The sequence below is a fragment of the Pecten maximus genome, chromosome 2 (genome assembly GCF_902652985.1).
Source record: "Pecten maximus chromosome 2, xPecMax1.1, whole genome shotgun sequence".
In the NCBI taxonomy this organism is placed as follows: domain Eukaryota; kingdom Metazoa; phylum Mollusca; class Bivalvia; order Pectinida; family Pectinidae; genus Pecten; species Pecten maximus.
In genome coordinates, this window is record NC_047016.1 from 33521440 (window position 1) to 33547791 (window position 26352).

At 36.1% G+C, this 26352-nt stretch overlaps 2 protein-coding genes across 3 annotated transcripts; one reads left to right on the forward strand and one right to left on the reverse strand.

The window, feature by feature from the left end:
- Positions 1 to 424: 424 nt before the first annotated feature.
- LOC117321858 (quinone oxidoreductase-like) lies at positions 425 to 13933 on the reverse strand. Its single transcript, XM_033876451.1, has 10 exons — positions 13916 to 13933; positions 13624 to 13689; positions 11796 to 11919; positions 10640 to 10792; positions 10109 to 10272; positions 8594 to 8645; positions 8209 to 8358; positions 2968 to 3069; positions 2545 to 2640; positions 425 to 2200 (listed from the first exon to the last, which is right to left on the reverse strand). Exons 3-10 carry the CDS (start codon positions 11916 to 11918, stop codon positions 2039 to 2041), a joined length of 1002 nt encoding a protein of 333 aa, XP_033732342.1. The 5' UTR covers position 11919; positions 13624 to 13689; positions 13916 to 13933; the 3' UTR covers positions 425 to 2038.
- A 23-nt stretch (positions 13934 to 13956) lies between these two features.
- LOC117321857 (L-cysteine desulfhydrase-like) lies at positions 13957 to 25414 on the forward strand. 2 transcript variants are annotated; one of them, XM_033876449.1, is made up of 13 exons: positions 13969 to 14102; positions 15282 to 15362; positions 15724 to 15825; positions 16272 to 16340; positions 18221 to 18320; positions 19003 to 19119; positions 20558 to 20652; positions 20800 to 20921; positions 21410 to 21633; positions 22741 to 22851; positions 23113 to 23169; positions 24393 to 24505; positions 24625 to 25414. In XM_033876449.1, the coding sequence occupies exons 2-13, from the start codon at positions 15288 to 15290 to the stop codon at positions 24832 to 24834; spliced, it is 1395 nt and encodes a 464-aa protein (XP_033732340.1). In that variant the 5' UTR covers positions 13969 to 14102; positions 15282 to 15287; the 3' UTR covers positions 24835 to 25414. The 2 variants fall into 2 exon arrangements, with proteins under 2 accessions (XP_033732341.1, XP_033732340.1); XM_033876450.1 differs by lacking the exon at positions 22741 to 22851 and having other exon boundaries at positions 13957 to 14102.
- Positions 25415 to 26352: the final 938 nt, after the last annotated feature.

The following is a 26352-nucleotide window of genomic DNA, read 5'->3' on the forward strand; positions in this document are numbered from 1 at the left end:
TGTTGGTAAGAGTTTTTGGTTTTGAGTGAATATGTTTCGGTATTGTGGATTGACAACAAGATCAAAAGCCGGGTTTTTCGGGTTGGATTTCAATTGGGCGGCATATTGAAGCGCAAGTTTTAAAGATGGTTCATTTGCCTCTACATAAAGGTTCTGCACTGGTGTTGTTCGGAAAGCACCAAGTGCTAGACGTAATCCTTGATTATGGATAGGATCCAACATTTGCAGGTAAGAATTCCGTGCTGATCCATAAACGACGGACCCATAGTCGAGTTTTGATCGAATAAGTGCGCTGTAAAGGCGCAAGAGCATTTCACAGTCCGCACCCCAGTCGGTGTGGGATAGTACGTCATCATCAATGTCTCTTTAGTGATAAAATTAATTACAAAATTTAATATGTATAGAATCAATCTCAAACGGAGAATAAGACTTTCAGAGTTTATGTAACAAAATAGTGAGTGTGAGCTATCGTTCACTTAGTACATGTGCATGTATATAGGCCAAGGCAAAATTTTCCATAATAGAAACGTGAATGTCAAAACTATAAAGTGTACAAGAGTTCGATCATATGAGACTGGTATGTCACTTCTAAAAAAAACGGAAAGATTCGTATAGGCCAAAAAAAACCCCAATAATACAATACAGTAGGTATGTACATCTTTCACATGGCATTACAAAACTGGTTTACTTGCATTTACAAATGCACAGAAAACCAGGACATAAATAACAATAACATATATTAAAATGTAATTTGATGTAATGACTAGCAATACATTATTTATTCATGCACTAGCAACAACAATGTTCAAAGTATATTCTAAAACAATAAGTACGTACATAGGACCCATATGGTGGACATTGAATACATTTAGTTAGTTACTGGCTTTTCGTCTACAGTACTCCGCTATTGCTAAAGTGCCGTATCATTGACTAAAGTCAGTGTACTGTCGGCGTTCATTGCCTCATATGCAATGGTTATAAGTCGGGCACCCTTTCAATTACATGAATGCGTACTCCATAATAAATGCATTTAACGTAGTTCTGTGAACACATTGATACATGTATTCAATATCTTCCATAAGGTACAGTCAATTGGCAAGAAAGTTATTCAAATAAATTCTGATTACTTTTTAGTATTGAGCACTATACATTTGAATTCCTTTTCAGATATCCATGTATTCAGATTGCAAAACATGACAGGATTCAAACCAAACAAGTGTTACTTGATAAGTTTATAAAAGAACCAATGAAAGAAAAAACGACAACATGATCAATGGGTATCATTTTTGTGATTATAATATCTGAATATAACAAATCATTGGACTCACCAGGGTCGATTAAGGCTCACAGAGTAAGCCAATACTTGACAAGGTTTACCGTGGTCTAGTAAAGCACACCATGGCCATCAGAGTTCATCGTTGCCTTACTCAGGCTCACCCAGTAACCAAATACTAATCAAGGCTTATCTTGGTACACTGTCAAGTGAAGCTTATCTTGCATGACCACCAGAGCTCTACTTGGGATCATGAAGTTACCCAATACTTATTTAGGATGACATCAGGTTAAGTAAAGCTCAGTTGGTCAACATACCTCACTGATGGCTGCTAGGGCTCACCTTATCAAGTATTTTTTATGGTGAAGCAAAACCCACCGTGACCGCCAGAAAGGACCACATCGATGAAGCTGCAATCTCATCGCTCAACATGCAGCACAGGTGGACCATTCAGATTATTTTCTTTTTAGAAATTAAAACTCATTTATTTTAAACAAGATTTCCTGATTATGTTGAACTCCAATTGCAATAAAAGCATTGTTTTTTGACAAAACAGATTACTCATTTTTCAAATGTATATAGACATAATTAAGGAAAACTAGGCTGGGTACATTGAAGTAAATGGGACTAGAAAATTAACATTACAATGCATGATCTGTTGCTGCTGCAATAACCTCCTAGTTCTATGAGTCTTTCCCTTATACAAAATGTAGATAGTATTCCATTGCACCAAATATATTTTATATACAACACGATCAAGTTCACCTATATTTTTAAGATCAGTTTCCCCGTTGCCCCCTTAGTGTTGATGATGTCATTGTGAGCTTGCGGAGCTTGCTCTAACGTATAGGTGTGGCCTATGTGGGGCTTGAGCCAACCTGCCGACATTCCTTCTCGGATCCCAGCATGCATCTGTTCCCATTCTTCCTGTTAACAAAGGAAACATTTTTTCGGTGTCTACTTTTCACACATGAAATTATTTTCGTGCAATAGTTCCTTTCTCGATGTTTTTATCACCATCATCTCACGATATGATTAGATTGTTAATTAGTTCTCTGGTATAATTAACCCTGTAATATTTGAAAGATATTGGGATAGCGATTGGTAGGGCTTCTAAGTTTGAGACAATTAAATGTCTTTTAAGAGACCTTCGATTTTGTTTATGAAAAATTTCAAGGGTGCAGAACAAATTAAGTTTCTAGACAACGGTATCCTTGGGTTTAAAATATGTACACTTTATACTCCACCTGACAGGATAAGTAAGTACTTACGGCTGTTGATCCCATGAGCATGACTCCCTGAACGGTCAGTTCCTTGCCCATAGTTAGTCTGGGGGTTACCTCGACAGTTCCTCTACTACCGACAATCTGGGAGAGAAAACAGAGTTTTCTTATGTTGGTATAAAGTGTAAGTTTTGACATATTATAATTTTAGTCATACCAGATTTCCTCAAAATTATGTTTCTCTTGAATTACTAGCACACATTACGTTATAATGGAAAGGCCGTGTTGGGTTTACGGGACAAGGTGTTATGGGATATTTATAAATATACACTTGTATCTCCTAGCTCCCTCTCCGATTGTAATGATTGTGCTGGAACTTTGTTATAACGTTATTATTCAGAGAGAACACAAATCTGCATTCAACTCATTCCTGGTGATATAGGGAGTAGTGAGAACGCGTAAAGTACTCACCAAAACGCGTCCTCTCGGAGCTGCCATCTGAAGGTCTTTTTCCAAATTAACATTTGCCAACATTTCAATGATAAGATTTGGGCCGGAACCACCACATGCTTCCTGGAAGTTTAAATATCTCTACTTAGTAAATAACAAAATTTAGAATAGCGCTTAACGCAAAGGATGGAGTATGCAAAGTTTTAACAAGAAAGATACGCATTGAATTGTAAATAGTTTTGCAAACTGTAGGGGAATGAACGGTGTAAAAACCGGAGAATAATGGGTTACTCCGGTAAGGAGGGATAATGCTGGGGTTAATAAGGGATAGTGGGGGAGTTTCAACTAGGGGCTGGGTAGACATAGACGATAGACACTGAAGCCTCTCTGCCACATTGAATATGGATATCAATCGGATAGACTGCTTCCTCTGCAGAAGGCTTTTGAAAAAAGGCCCACCGTTTACAAGATTTGACTGAAATCTGCTTAGTAGTTCATGGCTAGATTTAATTAGTAGTATAAAGATGCTGGACGACGGACGCTTCGCCACAGCATATATTTATATATATATATATTGGGGAATAATGTTGAATTTTAAACACGAATCATTACATGTATCTACAAATTTGCATAAAACTAGTCATGTAATATAGCAAAATGTTTGTTTGGACATGTAGAGTTTCTCAAAAATACGAATAGCTTGCTGTTTATGTAACAGTTTCTTCTGTATATATTTTACTTTGTGATAAGATGCAGCAGACAATAATTCAAGTCATTTAATGTCATTTAACGCGTTAAAGATAACATTTAATAAATTAATGTGTTGAATTTGCTAAATTTGCATTTAAAGTGCGTTAAATTTGTTCATTTACTTTGTTACTTTAATTGTTGCTAAGTAAACGCGATAGATGCTAAGTGACCAGTTTATGGCTTTAAAACTAGTTTTAACACATAAAAGTTAGTAAATAACGCGTTAAAAGCTAATTATGTGTTAAAATCTCGTTTTGACATGAACGGCCTTTCATAGTTTAACGTTATACATATTTTAAAGTCAAATCTTGTCAAACCAATGCTCCTGTTGTTTGTTTTATAGACACTTGTGAGCAAAATGGCATTTTGTACTGTGAAACAGGCAAGGCCCATGTTTATCCATGATACTAAACAATATGGAACGCCAAATTAACAATTTAGAGCTAGGTTCAAATCAATTGAAGGTAGATTCAATTAGCCTTATTTAGACCTATCTTCAATTCTTTAATTGTATTGTGCCTATCTCTAATTGAATTTGTTAATTTGGCGTTCCGTAAAAAATGATCAAGTTACTTCGAATTATCTTTTAATTGCACATATAGGCCTAGTAGGGATTTATAGGCTTGTAAAATATCATTGATACCACTTGATTTGCTATTTAGAGGCCGAATCGTTTCTCTGGATCAGCCAGGTTAGCTAAATAATATCAATTCATTTTCTAAGTATAATTTGTTATATAACGTTATATGTGTGTTGCCTCCATATCATTCAGCCTTACAAAAATCACCTTGTAAATCAGAGAGCTAGGCTCCGGGTGAATTAGTTTGGCAAACAGTGTAGCACCACGGACTGTTGTTGTAACTCCGTAGATGCCTTCGGGCAGATGACCTAAAAATGACAGCAATAATGTCTGAAACTGATCCACTACCAAAGTATCTTATGTCTCGGGCTACTGTACAGGACTGCTGTAGAAGCCTGCGGCTTTATATATTTCATCCTACAGCGACTCGACAAATTTGTCAAACATTTAATTGGCTCGGTGATGTTTGCAATCGAGTTCACTTGGAGTTTACAACAGCAATAAATAACACAACACGCTATTTTTACACGATGACCTTTCAACCCCGACAACGTCAAGATATTATATCCGACAAGACTGCCAGAGTTATTTCCCTTCAACAAGAGTCGTAGTATATTGTAATCAATTTCATAATAATACTTGAAAATAGAATTTTCTTATTTTTTTACAAATGTAACAATAAGTGCGACTGAATCATAATGTTCTTTTAAATATTATATAGGGATGTTTCCAACTAGAACATTTTTTAGAAAAGCAGAAATGAAATTATTAGAACAAAACAAATTTGATATGGTAATATGGGTATAGCCTACGGTATCCATCAGGTTGAATATGTGGTATATAAACCCGGCACAACTCATACTACAACGGGAGGTCCGCTGCCATGGGATCCACGTTTATACTGAACTCAGATATGAAAATTGATTGATTTACCCTCCCCATGGTGTCCCTTGACTTCTCTTTTGATTTTTTTTCATAGTCTATTTTAAAATGTTAAAAGATAATGTTACTCAAATTGACTGCATCTAACCATTTTTTCTTTCCAAATATTGATTTACATGGTGCAACATGTACACGAATATGAAACTTTCAACAGTTTGAAGTTGTAGTATTTAACAGTATAATTATACATACAATAATGTATATGCACAAAGCATATTTAGTTTTTCCAACTTAAGTTAGTTATTTTTTATCCCATTTCTTCCACAAGATAACCTAACAATCGAGAACATAATAAATCATAAATCATACCAACAGCATGCATAAAGATATGTTCTATATCTTTTTATACATACAATGCAATGTACATTTTTAATATACATATGTCTACATGAGTTATTTTGATTTTAATTGTTTGTATCTTAGATACAATAGAAATATGGCAACAGGCAATAAGGATAGTCCTTATCATAGATAGTATATGGTACAAAAAACACGTTATTGACAAAAGTATTGGTTTGAATGATGAAACATATTGCATTTTTGATATAATATTGACATAATATCAAAATAATAAATAACTTGATAGGTATAGCAATATGGAAATGTATGTGTGTCTAATGTTTTAGTTCTTGGATTTTAGACAAGGTAAGCTTGAAAGCCAATCCTTATTTCTAATGTCAGGGTATTTATATATTTGATGAATTATGTAAACAAATGCAATATGGCAACATTGTGAACAAGCTGTTTTGAAATGTGTATATTATGTAATCGTTGGACTGATCAATAAAAAGGTTTGACACACTTATGCAAAAATGGGATTATACCTGGCCAGACTGCCAGACATGTTAGGCATAAATGCCATACTTTCAGGAGACCAATAAGGGAGATCGATGATTATTTTAAGGGAGTTTTGCCTAAAATAAGGGAGATTTGTGCGCGACATGAATATCAACATTTTTACTCAATTTCAAAGCAATAAACTAATTTTGAAAGTGATAAAGAATATTTACATTTATTTTGAATATTAATAGATTAATTAGTAGAAATTTTGATTTGTAAATAAAACTAAGACTTTAATTGTGTCTTATTAATATGTAACCTAATAATTACTTCATCGTTTGTTTCAAATGTGGTCTCCACATAACAAATGTTGATGATGTTCCGAAAAATCATGTTACTATACTCGGTAATCTCCAATCCAAACAGCCAATACCAACTGATATAAAATTGAGTGGTTATCAGTGAAAGGTTGAAGTCCTAGTCCTGTCAATTACATGTATTTGCAAAAAGTGGTATAATTTTATCAATAGTCTAATTTCAAGTATTTGAAAGCTTGACTGAAAGCAAATTATGGCTGGAGGAAAAGAGCGAATCTCGCAAGTGAATCCCGTTTTAACATAAGATGTTTTGTAGGCAGAGAGTAGATACTTCAAAGCTGGAGACATGTTATAGAAAAGGTTCTGAGACACACCAGAAAATGTGTAATTTTCCTTTTTCTGTTTCTCGGTATTTAGGAATTTTTCCTAGTATTTAGGAATTTCAAATTAAAACAATAGCAAATATTAAATGATGAATGCATGTTCAGTTGTAGACAATGGTGCTATGGTTTTATCTGACCATATCTGCCGTATGTAGCTGTTGTCCCATTGCATGATTGTAAAAGGCCACTAAATTTTTATATTGTCTCTTCTTTCTTAACAATTTCCATCCTAATGTCTCCCTTGGGACAACATCACTATTGACCTTTAATTGATGATTCGCCCCTTAGAGGAAGGCTCTGTGGTTCTGTCTCCTGGCCGAGATATACCAGTCTCTATATAAACATTATTAGTTGCTACTCCTGCTTTGTCAGCAGCATATTGGTAGTGCGAGAACTGGTTTACCCATTGTCAGTATAATGTGATCAGGTGGGGTGTCCTGCTGGGTGTCTACGGCTGAGTGTGCTTCAGTGAGGTAGCACAATAAATTAAAGTCAGCATAAGTTTTGCACTATCATAAGGAAACAAACACAATTTCACAAACATACTACAGCCTTCCAAAACACACTTTCACCACACAATGCATCTCGCACAAATGGGCTGTCATCCTTAAATTAGTAACAAAACAAAACAATTTGACCTGGTAATACCATAAAACATATCTTTAGTTTATTACAAAGTTAACTTCTTTATGTTGTTATTTCTCTCTCGCCTAACGACAGTTTCACAATACATCAATAGCATCACAATAGTGGTCACCTGTCTAATGACACATATTACATTCTCTATGGAATTGATTTAGAGCAAATGTGTACTGTTGAACTTTGCGATATCAAAGTCATAGGGGTCATGAGCAACAGGCCTGCTTGGCTTGTATCTCTCACCTGCTTCTAATGCAACTTTTAAATTGATTTAGGTCATTTACATTGATAATAAGTTTGATTAACAATTTAAATATAAGAGTCGGCTAGGTTCACTCATTTGAATACGTTTTATAGCCCTTCATCCCAGCATACTTTCAAGCTATCATAGTCCTATGAAGTTTTCTAAAATCTGGTAGCCCTTCATCCCATCATATTTCTAGCTAAATATTGCAACCATAGATTCCTTGGTAAATGAAAGAAAGCAATTTCAGGATTTTTACACATTTGCCCCTGCAACCTTGAAAGTAGTGTCAATCATTTGAACAAAGTTTGTAGCCCTTCATCCCAGCATGCTACTGGTCCAATATCATGACCCTGAGTTTCTTGTTGAAGGACAGATGGATTGATAGACATTATAAGATAGGTGGTGGATGATGCATCCTAGCATAAGCTCACTTGCCCTTCTTGCAGTTGGGCTAAAATACACCTACTTAAAATAATCCACGGTTTTTAACAAAGTATACTTTTATATCATTTTTTATTGATGGAACTGGATGTTTACTTGAATTAAGCAGGATTGATTGATAAGAGTTTGAGAAAATGAAATTAAACTGTATATTATAGGTGTAAAGATCAGATTTATACTCACAGTGATGGATTGTGTGTAGTTGTCTCCCCTGTGATTCACAGCAGCATCTGCACCAATGGAAGTGACGATGTCTAGGCCCTCCTGAGTCCCCGCTGTTCCTATGACACGCAGGCCTTTTGCCTTAGCTATTTGTACGCATGCTAGTCCCACCTAGAATACAACAAACACACAAGGACATTAACATGACAATAAACAGTACTAGTTGTAATTCATCTACCATTTTCTTTGAATTGGAATTTTTTTTTGTAAAATTATATATGAACTTAATATACACACATAATTTGATACAAGGTGACAAAATTATATATGAACTTAATATACACACATAATTTGATACAAGGTGACAATCTAAATGTCTGCTTAAATTGTTAAGTAATATACTTACTGCACCACTTGCTCCATGAACGAGAATTGTCTCCCCTTTTTGGGCTTTCCCACTGAAAACAAAACAAAATGGCTTTTATAAAATACTACAATATGACATTTGTGAAATAAAGGGATACAAAGTAAGGAGTTGTGTGGGAAAGTACATGTAGAGACAAAGACAATTTGGAACAGGAAATTGAGAAAAATACTTGAAAAGTATGAGGTTGCAATTTTTGGAGGCATGCATGGTGAAAAAGATATATATAATGATAAACTGACTGAGGTTACAGAGATCAAGGTAGCCATCAACATATTTTTGTTGACATTGTTTCAAAATACAGAGGCGATAAACTTATTTGGACAAAACTATATAGATAATAACTGGATGCTAAGGATCTATTTAGTGTCCTCTCTAATATTGAAAGTTTATATGTGTGGTGACAGTGTATCTTTAATATACAACATGATTATATAATGCATATTTCAGGATTAATATTTTATATTTCACACTTGTACTGTATAACTTTATGTTTATACTGTTCAATATATTCAAATATATAAAAATAATATGTATTTATATTTAATATTTTGAATACATCAAATATGAATGGAAAATATACAATATAAATTAAAACCTATTGAATATAAACAATTACTGAATTATGACATGTCATACAAAATAATCAATCACCTTAAAACCAGAGTAAAACACGTAGCAATAGATCGGGAGGGACAGTAAAATGTACGTATCCTTGACTTTCATCAAGGCCACCAGGGTTGTACTCCCTGATCATACATGAAAAATTATGGGGTTCATCTGCCCAAAAAAATACTGTATTTCTCCTATAAGCCCCCTCCCCTAGAGTAAAAGTTTAGTATTAAAGTCTAGGGAGAGCTCATTTGTGAATTGGCCTTAAACCTAATATTTAATCTTTTATCATTCTGCAAATAAAATGAAATGGGCTTATTTGCAGCCATGGGCTTATTTGGGGTTAACTAAGTTTTTTCTGCAGGTCACCTCTTATATCCTCAAACATTTATGTACATTGCTAAATTTAATATTCCTTGCAAGCTTCCATCTTGGCCAACAAGAGTGATGAATTAAAGATAATACAACTCGTTTGATAATTGTATTTTTTAAACTGATGCTTTGAGAAACCAGAAAATATCATCCCTTAATTTTGTTACAAATTATTACCATTTTATGAATAGAGAGGGCATACTGTTATTCAGAATTCAATAATTATAAAATGATGCCAGAGGTATAGAAAATATATCTGATTAAAACAAACAAAATTCAATGAAAGAAGCAGTAACATATACTTAATAATGATTACTTATCACATAAAACATTACATAAAGGAGGCTGAGCACCACTGAGAGATAAAAAGAGAAGTTCAAACTTCAGAGGGTGGTATTCCGTAATAATATCAAGTATTCAAACTTTGATATTGTAAGAAATAAATGACAGCCTATTCTTGTATTCAACCAATCATATTGACATACTTTTAATCTGATTTTCTGTTACACTTACAGTACGACAACAGCTCTGTAGGCAGTGAAGTAAGGCACACCGATGGCTGCCCCCTGATCTAACGACAACTTGTCATCCAGCACACCGACCAGGCTAGAATCAGCCAGGGTGTATTCACCATAGCCTCCAGTGTCTGTCCTGACAGTGAATACATGGTCACCTTTCTATAAATAAACAGTGAATACATGGTCACCTTTCTACAAATAAACAATGAATACACAGTCACCTTTCTACAAATAAACAGTGAATATATGGTCACCTTTCTACAAATAAACAATGAATACATGGTCACCTTTCTACAAATAAACAATGAATATATATATAGTCACCATTCTATAAATAAACAGTGAATAAATCTGTACCAGGTTAAAAGAGTTTCCTTTTTCTTTTTTCTACTTGCATTAAATTACACATTTGAAGTCTTATAAATGAAAATAAAAAAATAATTGTCTCATTCATGACATAAGCCCGGATGTCTTTCTCAAAAATAATTATCTCAAAATATATTGTATCCCCATTGACAAAGCTTACCTTAAACTGGGAGACCTCTGACCCGATGTCTTCCACAACACCCCCAACATCAGATCCTGGTGTGTAGGGTAAGGCTGGTAACTTCGCATAGTTACCAGATCGTATGTAAGTATCAACAGGATTTACACCTGCAGCACTGACTTTTATAAGGATCTACAAAATATTAATTCACTGTTAATACCAACACTGTTTTCTGAAATTTAACTAAAACAGTTCAAAGAATAACATCAATGCAAAGGTTTAGCATGCTCATCAATGAAAGATTGGTTATGACATAATATAATACTTTCTATAAATATCACATCATAAGCAATCTTTGACTTTTGAGAAAGCTAAACGTTTCTTATCAATGGTTCACAACAAATTACACAACATACTTTAACTTAAGGACATATGTGATCCTGTTATACTTTCACACAAAAAGAATTAAAAAATGAAATAAATTTTAATAAGGTACAATTTTAGTAAATACACTCTGTATTTATAAGTAAATTGGACTTATCTACTGCAAGCAATTACTACCAGTCAATATTAACAAATTAAAAAAGATGTCATACAAAATGTTGTTTTAAACTGGGGATCAAGAAGCAAATATGCTTATTAGAAGACTGATTACCCCTTAAACTATTATTATTTATACGTTTATAATGGTCAGTAAGATTTAACAACCATTCAAGGTCTAAGGGGAGATAACTTCATTCCACATTTTTGTTTTCATTTTTATTAGTTTATATAAGTCTGAATAAGTTGAACAGCACACGTATAATTTTTAAGTCAGAATGAAGTAATAAAATGGCTGCAGTCATCAATTTATCGCTGTCTTCATTATATAGACCTGTAAATCACTGGAGTAATAACCTAACGAATGTGACTCAAGAATTAGATGCCAGTTATGGTTGAAGAAATATACGGTCACTGAGAAAAAACCCAACTAACTGGGTTATTAGTTGCAGGCAAAATTTGGAAACCAGATACAGAAAGCTAAACTAAAACAACTGATGAAACAAGTATAGGAAACTTCGTTCTTTTTTCTTCAACTTCTGATTTTTTTTTATAAGCATAAAAAGAATCACAACTCTAAATATCATCAGTTAGTAGTTTGATCCTACTACATGAAATGATGTAAGAGCCACATTTGAATTGTCTGTGTACATACCTGTTTCTCGGAGGGTTTTGGTACGGTAAGGTTAGCCTCAACCTTCATCACCTCTGCTCCACCAAACTGTGCTACACGTATTGCCTTCATTATGGTCCTACAGGCAGATCTGGTCACACTCATTCTGTTACAGACAGATAACTCGTTTATGACAAACATGATAAATATAAACTTAGCCATATATTCTGGTTAAAGCAAATTAGTACAATCTAGAAGAGATTAAGTATAACGGATTTGTTATGGTTTTACAACATGGATACAATTTAATCCCTGGCATCACTTAAAAATTGTCCCCAGAGGAAATGATTTTGTAATTCAAGTAAACAATTTATGAAATAATAAATACAACTTTTTGGTGATTGAGTGGCCAAGCAGTGGACAATCACTTGCTTAATCATCAAAATAATTCTACTTTGTTTTCTGCTTTTGTTACATGTAAATCTGTTGGAATCATAGGGGCTTGACAGGTTCCAATGAAGAAAAAATTCAACTCAGGGTCTGACTCCTAGATCACTTGTCAATAAGTGATTTGGGGGGGGGTCAGAACTTGGATTTAAATTTTCAATATTGGTCAAAATGGAACTGTCAAGCCCCTGTGGTTGAAATTGTCATTCTAATGACCTTTTTATCTGGTCCAAAAAAATCATGACATTTGCTAACCACTTTCTCGATGAGCCTTTTATGAAATACAAATGTATTATCTTTTTATGAAATATAAACCACAGATTACCATATATTTTCCAAAATTGAGGTTTAAAACTTGTTGTTTGACATTAGCAGTATATGGTCATCCCCATATTAGTAATATTCAGACTATCCCAAACAACTAAGGATAAAACACCCTGTTGAGGACACACTCAAGAATACATACATACAGTACCTATTACAAACCAGGAGAAAAAGAGCATTCATATACCGTGGTAATGTTTAAAGCACAAACTGAATTCTACTGACTGAAATCAGGCATCTGACCCTTAGGTCATCGGAACAACGTTTCAAAGTGGATTCCTTCAGATCCTATAAGTATTGGGTCAAGTCTAGCTGTGATATTGAGCCTCCTGAAAAATATGAGCTGATCTACAATAGCATGCTTAGTGTTGGGTGTAAAATATAAACAGTATGATAATTTGTACTACAGTCACCTTGTCGACAACATATGTTTTCTCCTGGAACTATCCTCCTACAGTAAACAAAATAGTACATGTGTTCATCCATCACTTTTATGTTATCTATTACCATTTCAGATGTAACACCTGAAGCCATAATTCATAATATTTATTACACTGCCTCTGCTAGGATCAATTAAAACCTGGGACCTCTGGCTTAATTAATAATCCTGAAACCCTCAATTGATCAAGCTAATCAGAAGTTAATGGCATATTACAATGTGAGTTTGTAGGGTACAGCAATGCTGTGAAATTGTGAAAGCAATCAACACAAAGTATAATTTATTAGATTTATTTTAGATTTTATTTAGAGAAATTCTCTCTAACCGAGAAGTATTTTATGGGTAATATTTACCAGTTTAAAGAGACAATGATATCTTTCAATGTTATAAGATTGGGTAGTTTGGTAATTTAATTTTAAATTTTAACCTTCATTATGCACATATTGATTTAAAATAAAAATAAAAGACAAAGCTTCGTCACAGATACGGATGGCTGGGGATAAACAAGACAGACTACAACAAAAGCGCATACATACTAGTACTAATTGGGGAATAAAACATAGCCTTGTACAACCAGAGACGTATATACCTGATATACAAGTCTCTGGTACAAGTTACAACACATGTACATGCTGGTCAATTATGAAAAAAAGTTCTTACCAACAGTATTGACTTTGCCTTTCTTAATTCTCAAATAGCTGCTTCTCTGTCACAAGTCACGACTGTCTAAGGTAAAAACAATCGTTACAGTTTATATGGTAATCAGTGTGTGCTAGATCCGGTTCTGAGAAAGTGAAAATGGGATGATCGAGTTAGCTGGTACTCGCGACGTAAGACGGAACTACGATTAAAACAACATCCTGTACGGAGATATGGGATGTTTACTTTTAAGATGATAAACTGCACTGTTACCTAGATATCGACAATCTTATGTCACGTGGATGCCACTTACCTGTGTAAATAAACCACGGCGATAGATTATAAATCTACTATACCAGGTACACAGGTGGCGCTTGTAGTTGTAGTGTACTTTCGTTTTCAGAAAGGGAGGTCACTACGGTTTGTATTAAGAAAATGAAAGTACATTTGTAGGTGGCAACGTACACGTGACATCTTAGTACTGGCAGTTATGTGATTTCGTAAGTACAAACAGTTTTGCATATACATGTTTTTATCCTGAAAATATTGCAATGTTAATTAGTATGCACAATTATCATTGTTACAATCCTAACGTTAGGTATATTTCTATGCCAAGAAAGCTTTACTCTCCACAAGGCTGGGTAACATATGTCAACACTATTATATTAAGTATTCATATACATTTCTGAAATCTTATAAAAATCGGGGTTATCGATGTATAAAGTGATGTCATATGTTACTCAAAATCCCGAAAACTAGCCCCTGTGATTTGATTCACATCCAAATGGATATGCCATATGCATGGCTGTTAAATTTTGGCATACATGTACCGATTGAGGGTATCCCCTTGTCAAGTATTCCCCTCACTAGAAACCAGGTTTGGTCACATGCACCAGATGTAAGAGGAGTGGGAAAATGCACAGCCCGACTGGGTTCAATCCCGGACCTTCGAACAGCTATAGCCGAATGCTCTACCAATTGAGCTACAATATGTACATGTACATGTACCTGGTCGCTGATTATAATAATGTACATATAGATACAGTTGTCTTCTAGCTTCATGCTATAGGATATTTCCCTTTAGCTTGATATTAACTGGTTGAGCAGTGGACTGGCAAATAAGCTAGCTCTGCTGATCATTTAATTAGTGCAGTTGGTTAGATTCCATGTTGGATCGAGACACAGATATATATAGCTGCTTGCTTTCCTGTTACATTTGGTACTGTTGCATGACTGTTTCAAGTACAAGCTATAGGAGCTTGAGAGGTTTGGCTGAAGTTAGAAAGAGGGACCTGGTTGATTTGGTGTCAGGGATGAACACATTGAAAAAAAGGGCAAAGGGGGCTTAAGTGTTGAAGGTTTAATATCAGGTAATGTAAGTATTAATAGTGAAATTATCATGCTCACCTACTAGCCATTCTACAAAATGTAGCTTCATGCTGAAGAGAATTTCCTTTAGCACAATTGATAAAGTAGCAGACTGGCGATCAAATTAGGGAAGTACAGGTTTGAGCCCCAGTGAACACACTCATGTACGTTTGTGTACATGTACAACTTGTACGTGCATGTTATATGACATTAAGACATCTATTTGACTTATGTTCTTGTCTGTGATGTGCAGGTGCTGATTGTGTAGCTTGGCCAGTATGAGTCATTTATTTTATTGATTTCCATTTTAGCACAATATGCAGAAAAACATCAAACGAGATTTTGGATCATTCCATGCTTCCAATGTTCAAGAGTTGTTAGAGCTTCCAGAGGTGATACACCATAGTCAATTAGTGTTCAGTTTACTCAAATTATACAAATAATTTCAAGATCAAATCATCAGATGCATTTCCTGATTTAAATAAAATTCTAAATATATGTTGTGCCAATGAAATAATTAAGTGTGGTACTGTACAAACTATAAGTTAGGTGAAAAAAAAAGGAATGAGAAATATTTGTGATATCTGTAATTTGCTATTATTGACAGATATGCACATCATATTTTTATTTTCAAATGTTTAAATGTTATACCAAAATTAATCCAGAAAAAGAGTCAACAAAGCCTCCTTCATGATTTTCTGTGTATACCATTGTTCTGAGTTGGGGATGACTTATCTGTTTTCTGTTCACCAGTCGGAGTACCAGCCTCCTGCTTTCCCAGTCAATATCCCGAGATTTACAGATTATCAGCTGGAAACAGGACAATGCTGCCGCTGTAATCATTTTCTTTTAGAGGTAGGAACAACATTAAGTTAGTTTTTGTGTTTAGCTATATAGATATGTCAAAACAGTATGTGTTCATAAGTGTTTAAATGTTCAAACTTACACTAAAAGTTTCTCTATATTTGTGACCTTACAGTCATATACATAAAGTGTATGTGTATGTGGATTTGGGTAAGGGAGAACAGCTGATTACTGTAGAATATTTGCCATGTTTGACTATTTTATGTGTTTGACATAACTTCTAAATGGTTGAACTAAGGAAATACTGTTAATAGATTATATTGAACTTGCAGCCATGTTTCATTATGTAGATCTTGCATACAATTAACATGGAGGAGATTTTGGATATATATCATTGTAAAGCTGACAATTTATATTAGCTTGTTTGACAACTGACCAGAGAACATGGTGATGGAGTTGATATTTAGAAATGTTATTCATATGGTGTATCACTACAGGAAGACTGCACTTTCATCAACCATGGTGCATTTGGAGGTGTGCTCCGGGAGGCCATGGACACTGCTCAGGTAATGGCATCATGTGAAAGTCTCAGAAAGAATGGAACAATGGAAATATCTTACTGACTGCATCAATGTCACCATTTTAAGTATATAGTCATAAAAGACACAATGATTTTTAATGAAATAGAGATGGCACTGGGTGGGTATTTGTGTTATGGCACTGGGTGGGTATGTGGGTTATGGCACTGGTTGGGTATGTGGGTTATGGCACTGGGTAGGTATGTGGGTTATGGCACTGGTAGGTATGTGGGTTATGGCACTTGGTAGGTATGTGGGTTATGGCACAGGGTAGGTATGTGGGTTATGGCACTGGGTAGGTATGTGGGTTATGGCACTGGGAAGGTATGTGAGTTATGGCACTGGGTGGGTATTTGGGTTATGACACTGGGTAGGTATGTGGGTTATGGCACTTGGTAGGTATGTGGGTTATGGCACTGGGTAGGTATGTGGGTTATGGCACTGGGTAGGTATGTGGGTTATGGCACAGGGTAGGTATGTGGGTTATGGCACTGGGTGGGTATGTGGGTTATGGCACTGGGTGGGTATGTGGGTTATGACACTGGGTAGGTATGTGGGTTATGGCACTGGGTAGGTATGTGGGTTATGACACTGGGTAGGTATGTGGGTTATGACACTGGGTAGGTATGTGGGTTATGGCACTGGGTGGGTATGTGGGTTATGGCACTGGGTGGGTATGTGGGTTATGACACTGGGTGGGTATGTGGGTTATGACACTGGATAGGTATGTGGGTTATGGCACTGGGTAGGTATGTGGGTTATGGCACTGGGTAGGTATGTGGGTTATGGCACTGGGTGGGTATGTGGGTTATGAAACTGGGTAGGTATGTGGGTTATGTGTAAGTACCATGTGGAGAGGTTATCTTTCGTGGAGGATGGGGAAACAGCCACTGAGGTTGTATGTAATATTTTGTAGGAGTGGCAGCAATATGTGGAGAGACAGCCACTGAGTTTATACGTAATATTTTGTAGGAGTGGCAGCGATATATGGAGAGACAGCCACTGAGTTTATACGTAATATTTTGTAGGAGTGGCAGCGATATATGGAGAGACAGCCACTGAGTTTATACGTAATATTTTGTAGGAGTGGCAGCGATATGTGGAGAGACAGTCACTGAGGTTTTATGTAATATTTTGTAGGAGTGGCAGCGATATGTGGAGAGACAGCCACTGAGTTTATACGTAATATTTTGTAGGAGTGGCAGCAATATGTGGAGAGACAGCCACTGAGTTTATATGTAATATTTTGTAGGAGTGGCAGCGGTATGTGGAGAGACAGCCACTGAGGTTGTATGTAATATTTTGTAGGAGTGGCAGCGGTATGTGGAGAGACAGCCACTGAGTTTATACGTAATATTTTGTAGGAGTGGCAGCGGTATGTGGAGAGACAGCCACTGAGGTTGTATGTAATATTTTGTAGGAGTGGCAGCGGTATGTGGAGAGACAGCCACTGAGGTTTTATGTAATATTTTGTAGGAGTGGCAGCGGTATGTGGAGAGACAGCCACTGAGGTTTTATGTAATATTTTGTAGGAGTGGCAGCGGTATGTGGAGAGACAGCCACTGAGGTTGTATGTAATATTTTGTAGGAGTGGCAGCGGTATGTGGAGAGACAGCCACTGAGGTTGTATGTAATATTTTGTAGGAGTGGCAGCGGTATGTGGAGAGACAGTCACTGAGGTTTTATGTAATATTTTGTAGGAGTGGCAGCGATATATGGAGAGACAGCCACTGAGGTTTTATGTAATATTTTGTAGGAGTGGCAGCGGTATGTGGAGAGACAGCCACTGAGGTTTTATGTAATATTTTGTAGGAGTGGCAGCGGTATGTGGAGAGACAGTCACTGAGGTTTTATGTAATATTTTGTAGGAGTGGCAGCGATATGTGGAGAGACAGCCACTGAGGTTTTATGATCGTGAACTACTGCCACATCTAGTATATGTGACCAGGAGACTGGCAAAGTTTGTCCGTATGTATACCATCTGTAAAGAGGTCACATAGTCATGATTGTAGTGGTCACAATTCATAGAAGTGTTGATAAAGAAGGTGAATTTCAACACATCATAGATCAGATATTGCTGTATATATATGATATCAGTATTGCTGTAGATATCAGTATATATCATATTTATCACCACATTATACCTATCAGATATCACTAGATATATCAGCACATATAAAATAGTTAGTATCACATTATAGATACCAATGTCAGATATCACTAATTATCAGAGATAGTTGTAACATTATGGATATCAGATATCACTGTAGATATCAGTTCATATTATAGATATTAATATAATGGATATCAGATATCATTGTAGATATCAGCATGTATTATAGTTATAATAGAATGGATATCAGATATCACTTAGATATCAGCATGTATTATAGTTATAATATTATGGATATCAGATATCACTGTAGATATCAGCATGTTTTATATTTATAATATTATGGATATCAGATATCACAGTATATATCAGCATGTATTGTAATTATAACTTCATGGATATCAGATATCACTCTAGATATAAGAATACAATTATGATTGTTCACCCCATCACTTATGACATCATTGATGTCAATACAATAGAGTCAGAAATAAAATAGGTTAATCATCTGTGTGCTTTCATGGCGTTCTTTTGTAGGTTGTGACCCAACTGATTTGGTACTGGTGATCAACGTTACCACAGCGATAAATTCTGTCGTGAGAGGCCTGGATTTAAAGAAGGGAGATATCATCTATATCCTGAATGTGACATATGGTAGGGATAGTCTGGAAACATGGTGGTTATCAGAGAATATCATAACATTGTCAAGGTCATAACACGATAGAAATCTACACTGTAGAGGTCAGCACACTATAAAAGTCATAGCAATGTAAAAAAGTCATCAAGCTACAGAGGTCACCTCATTACAGAGATCATCACATTGCAGAGGTCACCACAATTTAGAGGTCGTTAACACACCCTGTAGAGGTCACCACACTTCAGTAGAGGTCATCTCAGTGTAGAGGTCATTACATAGTAGAAGTCACCACACAGTAGAGCTCATATACACATACTGTAGGGTCATCACACGACCAGGGAACATGAAGAGATTATGACACTGTAGTTGTCATCACATGTAAGAGGTCATCACATTGAAGAGGACTTCACACTGATGAGGTCATCACATTGTAGAGGTCACCACACTTTAGAGGTCATAGCTCTATAGAGGTCACCACACTGTAATATAGAGTTCACTGCACTGTAGAGGTCATAGCAATGTCAAGGTCTTAGCACAGTAGAGGTCGCCATGCTGTAGAGGTCACAACATTAAGGTCGCATCATATATGAAGTCTCCACATGGCTAAGGTCAATGCGTACACTGCAGCAGAATTTACCAAACTGCAGAAGTCACCTAACTTTAGAAGTTATTACAATTCAAAGGTCACCATAGCACTATAGAAGTCATTAAGTCTAAAGGTAAGAACACTTTTAAAGTTACCACAGTTTAAAGCTCATCACAACATAAAATTCACCAATTACAGAAGTCAACAAGATGTCACCACTGTATAAAGGTTATTACGCTGTAGAGATCACCACACATTAGAAGTCACCACATTGTAAAGGCTGTTATAGAGGTTCATACAGCCCTCATGGAACTTTTCCTCAGACCAGAAATCATTCATGATACCTGACTCTATTATAGAGAACACGTGGATATGTTGTGAGGGTTTTGCAACTACTGAGGACCAATTAGTTATGACAGTATCTTCCTGTTCCTCACTCTCATTTCATGATATTGGGTGTGCAACAGTGACTTTAAAAATTTTAAGAGTCAATGTCACTCTTTTTAAAAATGGAACAGGGAGGAATTTCACTGTATAGTATCAGGTATGAGGGATTTATATATTGAGGCACACAGCAAGGCCATTTCTAATTAACCTGCCAGTGTAAACAGTTGTGATTTTAAAAGTTTTTGTTTTCATTCTTAAACTTAGCTAGGAGGTTTTGTCTTCATATCAGGTTGGTATAATTATAGTGCGCCATTTAACCTTATTATTGTGTCTGGCACAAAGGAGAAGTTTATAGCTCAATTTATTGCTACTGTAATAAAAACTCTTGTTTCAAGAAAATTAATGAATAACATGAAATTACCAAACTCTGAATTAGATATAGTGTATACTGCTGGTGACAAGCACAATTAATTGTCCCACAGGAGCTGTCAAAAAGCTGTTACAGTATGTGTGTGAAGTTACAGGAGCTGTGTTACAAGAGGTTCAGCTAAACTTTCCTATCACCAGTAAAGATCAGGTGAGAGTGATAGCTATGGATTATCATGATTACAGTCACAATCAATTATGAATGTAATATAAATATGTATGCAATGCTGACTTTGTATTTTGCAAAAATATATCCAGAATAAAATACCAGTTCAAGATATTTGTTATTATTTTTCAGGTGATTTCCCTAGTTGAGGAAAGTTTACAACCAGGAGTGAAATTGGCAGTGTTTGACCACATACCCAGTAATGCTCCTGTGATTCTGCCTTTAATGGAAATCATTGGTGTTTGTAAAAACAGGTGGGTTCTCAATAAGTGTCTTGCATTGTTAAAGCCTCTCTCTTTTCAAAATGTATATTTATTTAGTGTCCAAATTAATCTAGTGTCACTTTGTCACTTTTGACCCATATAAGAGGGATAATTTGTTAACCAAGAAAAGCAAAAACCATTCTCGGCCCCATCAGTTGTCAAACTTAATTATTATCATACCATTTAATAAAACGGAATCAGCAGAAGAAACTCTCATTGATCAGGATGAGCAAAATGTAGCATTTTACCACAAATAAAGTCGATCAGCGTAATATATGGTACATGTTCCATTGTACCTTTTTACGAAATTGACAATATAACAATTTGCATTGTTCATGTATTACAATTATCCCTCAACATTGGTTCTCATTAATAGATCTGTTTTTAATTAACCTTACTCTAATCTACTAATCCCTTTTTAATTATTGATATACCTGCCGGTATACATTTACATACAAATGTATCTTGTTACACTCCAGAGGCATTCCAGTACTAGTAGACGGAGCCCATGCATTGGGTGCTCTCCCCTTGGACCTGAAAACTCTGGACCCTGACTACTATGTCAGCAATGCCCATAAGTGGTTCTGCTGCCCCAAGGGATCTGCATTCCTGTATGTGAGGAAGGAACTCAAGTCCCAGACCAGGCCACTGATTATCTCCCATGGCTTTGGTTCTGGTTTCAACTCAGAATTTATTTGGGCAGGTGAGATTTACCATACTTTAAGTAACTTATGATGTCAACAATTTTGAAACTCAAAATTTACATCATGCTTAAGGTCTAGATGTCATTAGGTGGAAATCCAATATGGAAACATGTCAGACATCTTGATGAAACTTACATGTTTAGGTTGATGACCATATGACGAATCTAGTTAAACATACTGTAAGTAACATGAAATGTTTGTATTTCCTTTCTTTTGTTGCTTTAGAGCTTTCAGATTATTTCGTGGATGCAAACTTTTGTGCTTAGCCCATGCAACATAATACAAGAAAACATGCAACAATGTTCATTGTATTTTTATCCATGGTTCAATAGCAACCACGAAAACAACAAAAGTTAATTTACAACAAACATTTCATGTTATACAGTAATGGAAATAACCTTTATTTAAAATTGTAACCTTTATTTAACGTTTATAACGTCAACAATCAACATAAGCTCTGTACAGTAGAGCTTCTAATACCACACTTTTGGGAACCAACATTTTAAATTATGAGGACACCGACAGGGTTTACCAATGTGCCATCGATGGGGAAAAGACTAACCCAAAAGATCTCATCTTCTGTCGAAAAGATCTCATCTTCTGTCGCAAGTGTGTCTCGAACACATGTTCTTGGGGAGAGTGTTATGAAGCACACGCTTTATTGTGTCCATCATGACAGCATTTTACTGCCTGTAATTTAGTGATTACATATAGCTACTGAAACAACTTCACTTGTGCTTTTATATGGCTCAATAGCCATATAGCAATATTGTATACAAAGCTTGACCACCAACCTGGCACCAAGCAGTAAGATGTTGCGCGGCAAGTTGTATGGGTGATTATTTGGTATTGTTTAGTATAAATATTGAACATTCAGAGAGAGGGTGCAGAGAGCAAAAAGGAAATGTAACCCCTGGAGTTACATAGTACTGAGGATGAGTATTATTATTTCACATGTAAATGTTTCATTTCTTGCCCATTATGTCTGTGAAGTTGAATACTCAGCAAATGATTATTAAGTTTCTGGTGTATAGTATTGAGACAGAATAAGTTTGGAATATCACTGGATGTAACACTACATAGATAAGGTACTGACTACTCTATAGGTCTCCACGACTACAGTCCATTTCTAGCCATGCATGTGAACATGAACTTCTGGGAGGACATTGGAAATGAAAAGATACAACAGTATATGTACAACCTGTGCAGAGAGTCATGTAAGTTGTAAGTTAAATAATCAAAATGATAAATTTTGATGCGAGTCCCCGAGTCCTATACGAACTCATAGAATTTTGATGGGAATTAAAAGAAATTCCTTACAGAATTTTTTCCTTACACTATAATACTTCCCTATTAAATTTTAATTTTATTGAAGAAGGTGACAGTAATAAAGCTAAAGATATGCAACCTAAATAAGTCATAAGTTACAAGTCACCTTGTAAATTTTGGAATAAAAATATTTCTTTTATTTTTCCCAGGTAACTTGCTGACATCACTTTGGCACACAAAACTGGCAGCTCCTAAGGAAATGTTTGGTAATTTTTTTTCTTGTAACTAATTATTGCTCAAAGTATCTGCCTTTTCATTTTTAACTATGATCGCTACATTAAATGATGTAACTAAAGTTTAAAATGTATTTTTACCTGTGTTTTTAGCTTGCCCGGCAAACAGGCAAGTACATGTACATGATGTGGTGTTACTTTTCCTCCTAGTACTTCTCAATAAAAATGGTCTAGATTCATAAGGGCTAACAAGTTTGTTTGAATAAATGACCTTGACCTGCTTTCAGTCACAGGGTCTCATATGTTAAAAACTTACAACAGTTTCTAATGAAAACTGTTATGAAAGGACATGGTCATAATACTTGGCCAGTAGCATGCTGAGATGACAGACTATCAAGATTGTTCAAATAAATTACATGTAAATATACCTTGATCCACTTTCAAGGCCACAGTAGTACGAATCATTACACAAGTATTCTCTTTCGAAACTTTTAGGTCATAGTGAGTTCTAATTTGGAACATAAATAAATACTGCATGTATGATTATGCCTTCATTTGTACCTGCTGCCCCCATTGCATGATCGTAAGAGGCAACTAAATTTGGGATCTTATATTTTTTCTCTTCTTTCTTTAGAACTTTTTCTTCCTATTGTCTCCCTAGACAATGCCTCACTTTTGGCCTTTAGTTGAGCATTCGCCCCTGTGAGGAAGGCTTTGGGTTCTGTCCCCTGGCTGAGAACATACCAGAGTCTTGAAAAATGGTATTTGCAACTCCTGCTTAGCGCTCAGCATATTAGCTCAGCATATTAGGAGTGGGACGACTGGTTCGCCCGTTGTCAGTATAATGTGACCGGGATGGGGTGTCCTGTTGGGGGTCTTCGGCAGTATGCTTCAGTGAGGTAGCACTATAAATTGGCAAAAGATCCGGCCTATCATAAGGAGATTTAACATGAACATACCGCAGCTTCCCAAAGCACACATACCCTAAGCCTTTCACTTCACGCATACATATCGCACGCATGGGAGGCCGTCCTTAAATGACCTTTGCTGTTGATAGGATGTTAAACAAATAAAACCAAACCAAACCAAACCAAATCATATGAAATTGAAAACCGTCATTCTATCAAGCCATATAATTATGTCTCCTCAAATGTTAGAGCAAGGTGTTTGACACTACAGAGACCATTGCAGCACCCATGTTTTAAGACTGAATCAGTCTAAATGACGTACACCATGAAGAATTTTATCATTTCCAGGTTGTATGGCACTAGTGGAGCTACCTCACCACCTATACACCTCTGATACAGCAGCAACATACAGTACTGGAGAGGCCCTTCAGAACCAACTCTACCATCAATACAACATCGAGGTTAATGATGAAGTACTGCAGTGTAACCAATTCCATTGTTTTTATTTGTCTCTTCCCATGAAATTCTGCAAGGCTAGAGCTTATTTATATCAGGAATAATTTTGTCTTTTATGTTTCAGGTTCCTGTCAAATGTATTCAGGGCAAACTTTATGTTCGGATTTCATGTCATATCTACAATGAACTAGCGGAGTATGAAAAACTTGGAAAATGTATTCTGGAAATGTGTACAACGAAACAGAAAGCATCTGCAAAAAAGTCTGAGATCAGTGATGTCCATAACTGTACAAATGAATCTGGTTCTGGATGTGAACTAAAACAGAAACAATGAAAATAATACTAAACAAATGGCAACCTTTTAATATCTTACATATTTTGTCTAATTGAAATTGAGCTCAGGGAAGTGTAAATAAACTTTTCAATTCTGTAATGGGGTCACATTAAGAAGTGTCAAGTAAAAGTGGTCTCTAATATTTTTGAAAGAGTATTAATACCATTCATGTTAATAAAATTTTAAGATTAGAAAATGGCGTTCTCACATACTCCACAGGGTTATCCCGCGGTTGCTAGGGAAAAGATTAATAAAATCTTTCACCCCCTTGGGAGTGAGACGGGGATCTCAACCCAAAGGGGAAGATTCTTAAGTTGCCAAACATGAGACTTGGTGAGTGTTTGGCAGCTTAATGATCTTACCCCGCGGGTTGAGATTCCCCCGTCTCACCTCCATGGGGGTGAATGATTATTTGTCTCTTACCCTGTTTACCCTCTTATGTATCTAATATTGACCTTACATCAATGCAAGGAAATGATAACGTGACGTGATTGAATTGTTGACGTGATGTCATTGTACTGTTGCCGTGATGTCATGGTATTGTTAAAGTGATGAAATACAATTGTTGAGAACATGAAAAGAGCATGTGTAGCTTGTCTTTTTCCTAGGGTGAGATTAATAGAATCTTTCACCCATTGTGGGGTATAGAGATAGGGGGATCTCAACCCGAGGGGGAAATCATTAAATTCCCAAGCGCGAGGCTTGCCGAGTGTTTGGGAACTTAACAATCTCCCTTCGAGGGTCGAGATCCCCCTATCTCATCCTAAAAGGGGTGAATGATTATTTTTCTCTTACCCTGATTTCCAATTGTAGTGTGAACCAAATCCAAACGTATGTAAACAACATGTGGACGGTGGACGACTGTTGTGATAAGGCTTACACCTAACGATGTTGATTTCATACAAAATATAAATTTCCGATTAGCTTGTCAAAAAGAACACCAAACACTCAGTTTACTCTGATAATTAACACTAATTAGCTCACCTGGTCCGAAGGACCAAGGTGAGCTTATGCCATACCGTGGCGTTAGGCGTCCGTCGTCTGTCCATCCTTCCGTCAACACAATAGACTTCTTCTGAACCGCTGATCAGAATTCAGCAAAATTTGGTAGGAAGCATCAACATATGATGGGGCTGACCCCCCAAGGGCCTGAGGGGCAGGGCAGAAAGGGGACTATTTGGCAATAGCAATGTATAACATTGATATTTCAGTGGTAGCATCCCTAGGTGGCTGGGATTCAAATTTATACAAATGAAAGGGCTGACCCGCAGGGGGCCTGAGCAGAAAGGGGTCCATTTGGTAATATTGATATAAACGACTTCTTCTCTGGACCTAAGCAATGTATGACATTGATATTTCAGTGGTAGCATCCCTAGGTGGCAAGGATTCAAATTTATACAAATGAAAGGGCTGACCCTACCAGGGGCCTGAGGGGCAGGGCCAAATGGGGTCCATTTGACAATATTGATATTAACGACTTCTTCTCTGGACCTGGGTAATGTACGACATTGATATTTC